The 1,502-nt window shown below is 43.6% G+C and overlaps 1 protein-coding gene across 1 annotated transcript in view; it reads right to left on the bottom strand.

The window, feature by feature from the left end:
- LOC118335912 (complexin-3-like) overlaps positions 1 to 604 on the bottom strand; it is a 1,832-nt gene extending 1,228 nt beyond the window's left edge. Inside the window, exon 1 of the mRNA XM_035672410.1 lies at positions 319 to 604. Within this exon, the coding sequence (XP_035528303.1) occupies positions 319 to 570 (252 nt within the window). The 5' untranslated portion in view covers positions 571 to 604. The remainder of the gene's footprint in view (positions 1 to 318) is intronic.
- Between the last annotated feature and the right edge of the window lie 898 nt (positions 605 to 1,502).

Below are 1,502 nucleotides of genomic sequence, written 5' to 3'. Positions count from 1 at the left end.
AGATTAAGATTTTATGTACAAAACATATGATTATAATATAAAATATAATGCATTGTTATTTATAAGACATCCTAACAGTAAATAAATAAATAAAGTTTGACTCTTTGACCAACTACAGAAGTAAAACGCTGCTCACACATTCCTGCATCAGCAACACCAATTCCAATTCCACCATTTTTCTGCATTCAATACTTTAAGTAAGCTTAAAAAGACACATTCTGATAATACTTACGTACTTTTACTCAAAGAGCTTTTTCAATACAAGACTTTAACTCGTATGAAGTGTTTTACAGTGTGGTTTCTACATTATGTGTCCACTTGCCTCTCCTTCTCCAGGTCTGCCTGGTATGAGCAGATGACTGACGGGTCTTTGGGGTGGGCAGTTCGGAGAGGAGGGGTCCTCCCCAGCCTGTTGCATCCTCCTCTTCCTCTTCCTCTTCCTCCCCCACCTCTGCCTCTCTTGTTCCTGGGTTTGGCACACAACTGCCTCTCCTTCACCCCTGACACACAGCTGGTCAGCTTCCTGATGGGCCTCCTCAGCGACTTCTTCACCCTCACCACAGACTCCATGATGGGAGAGGGGGGATTGACCAAACTGCTACTTCTTTGACAGATGGCAGGTGAACATAGAATAGTTTCCCCCTTCGCTCATGTTGTGTTGCTCTGACAGGACAAAGTCAGGACACACACACGTCACGTCCAGTGGCGGCAATAACTCAGGTTGAGACATGCCAAGGACAAGGACGGCATTCAGACAAGGCTCAGACACACAGACTTAGTAAACACACTCTCACACACATGCGCCTGCTTATAAAAGATTACATATGCATATGAAGTCTGTCATCTAGAGGAAAGGGAAGCACTAAAAGACCAAGATGGAAACCAAACAAGAACAAAAATAATTTAAAGTTATTTTTCACTCATTATTTATCCACACACTAATTTTAGTTTGTTCAGTCCACAGTTTCTTACCAATGCAAGGGGCCACAGTTGGCCAAAGGCTCTCAGCATAAAACCCAGATAAAGCTCCAGCCAGATGGCATCCACCGCCAACAGGCAATCCTCCAAAGCTTCAGAACAAATCAGAGAAAACAGGAAGAAATACAGCAGAAGACTCTAAGGATGTTGTCCTAGTGCTCCTTGGCCCTCACAGGAGAAAAGTACTGTTTTGTGGTCCAAGTTTCAGCCACTGCTTCTTCTGCGTCCCTCCTCCAGACTCGCTTCGCTCTTCAACACTCTCCTATACAGATTACCACTTAAAGGACTTAATGAGGGGAATCTCGTTAGCTGAGGCAGGTAATGCACCCGATGACTCACGTGTTGGTGATGAAGATTTACAGACTTTAGCTGATGTCATGTTGAGTGACACATGGATGTGTTCACAGACCTGATGTCAGTATATTTCTCATTTGTGCTCTTAAAATGCTGAAAATGATCTCTAAATTAAGTAGACTGGGGGTAGCTGGTAGGGGTCATTCAACTTCCACCACCTTTTACTTCCA

The sequence above is a fragment of the Morone saxatilis genome, unplaced genomic scaffold (assembly GCF_004916995.1).
Source record: "Morone saxatilis isolate NCDOM2014 unplaced genomic scaffold, NCSU_SB_2.0 Contig24, whole genome shotgun sequence".
NCBI lineage: Eukaryota > Metazoa > Chordata > Actinopteri > Moronidae > Morone > Morone saxatilis.
Note: the sequence above shows the minus strand (reverse complement) of the source record. Positions and strands in the feature narration are given on the sequence as shown.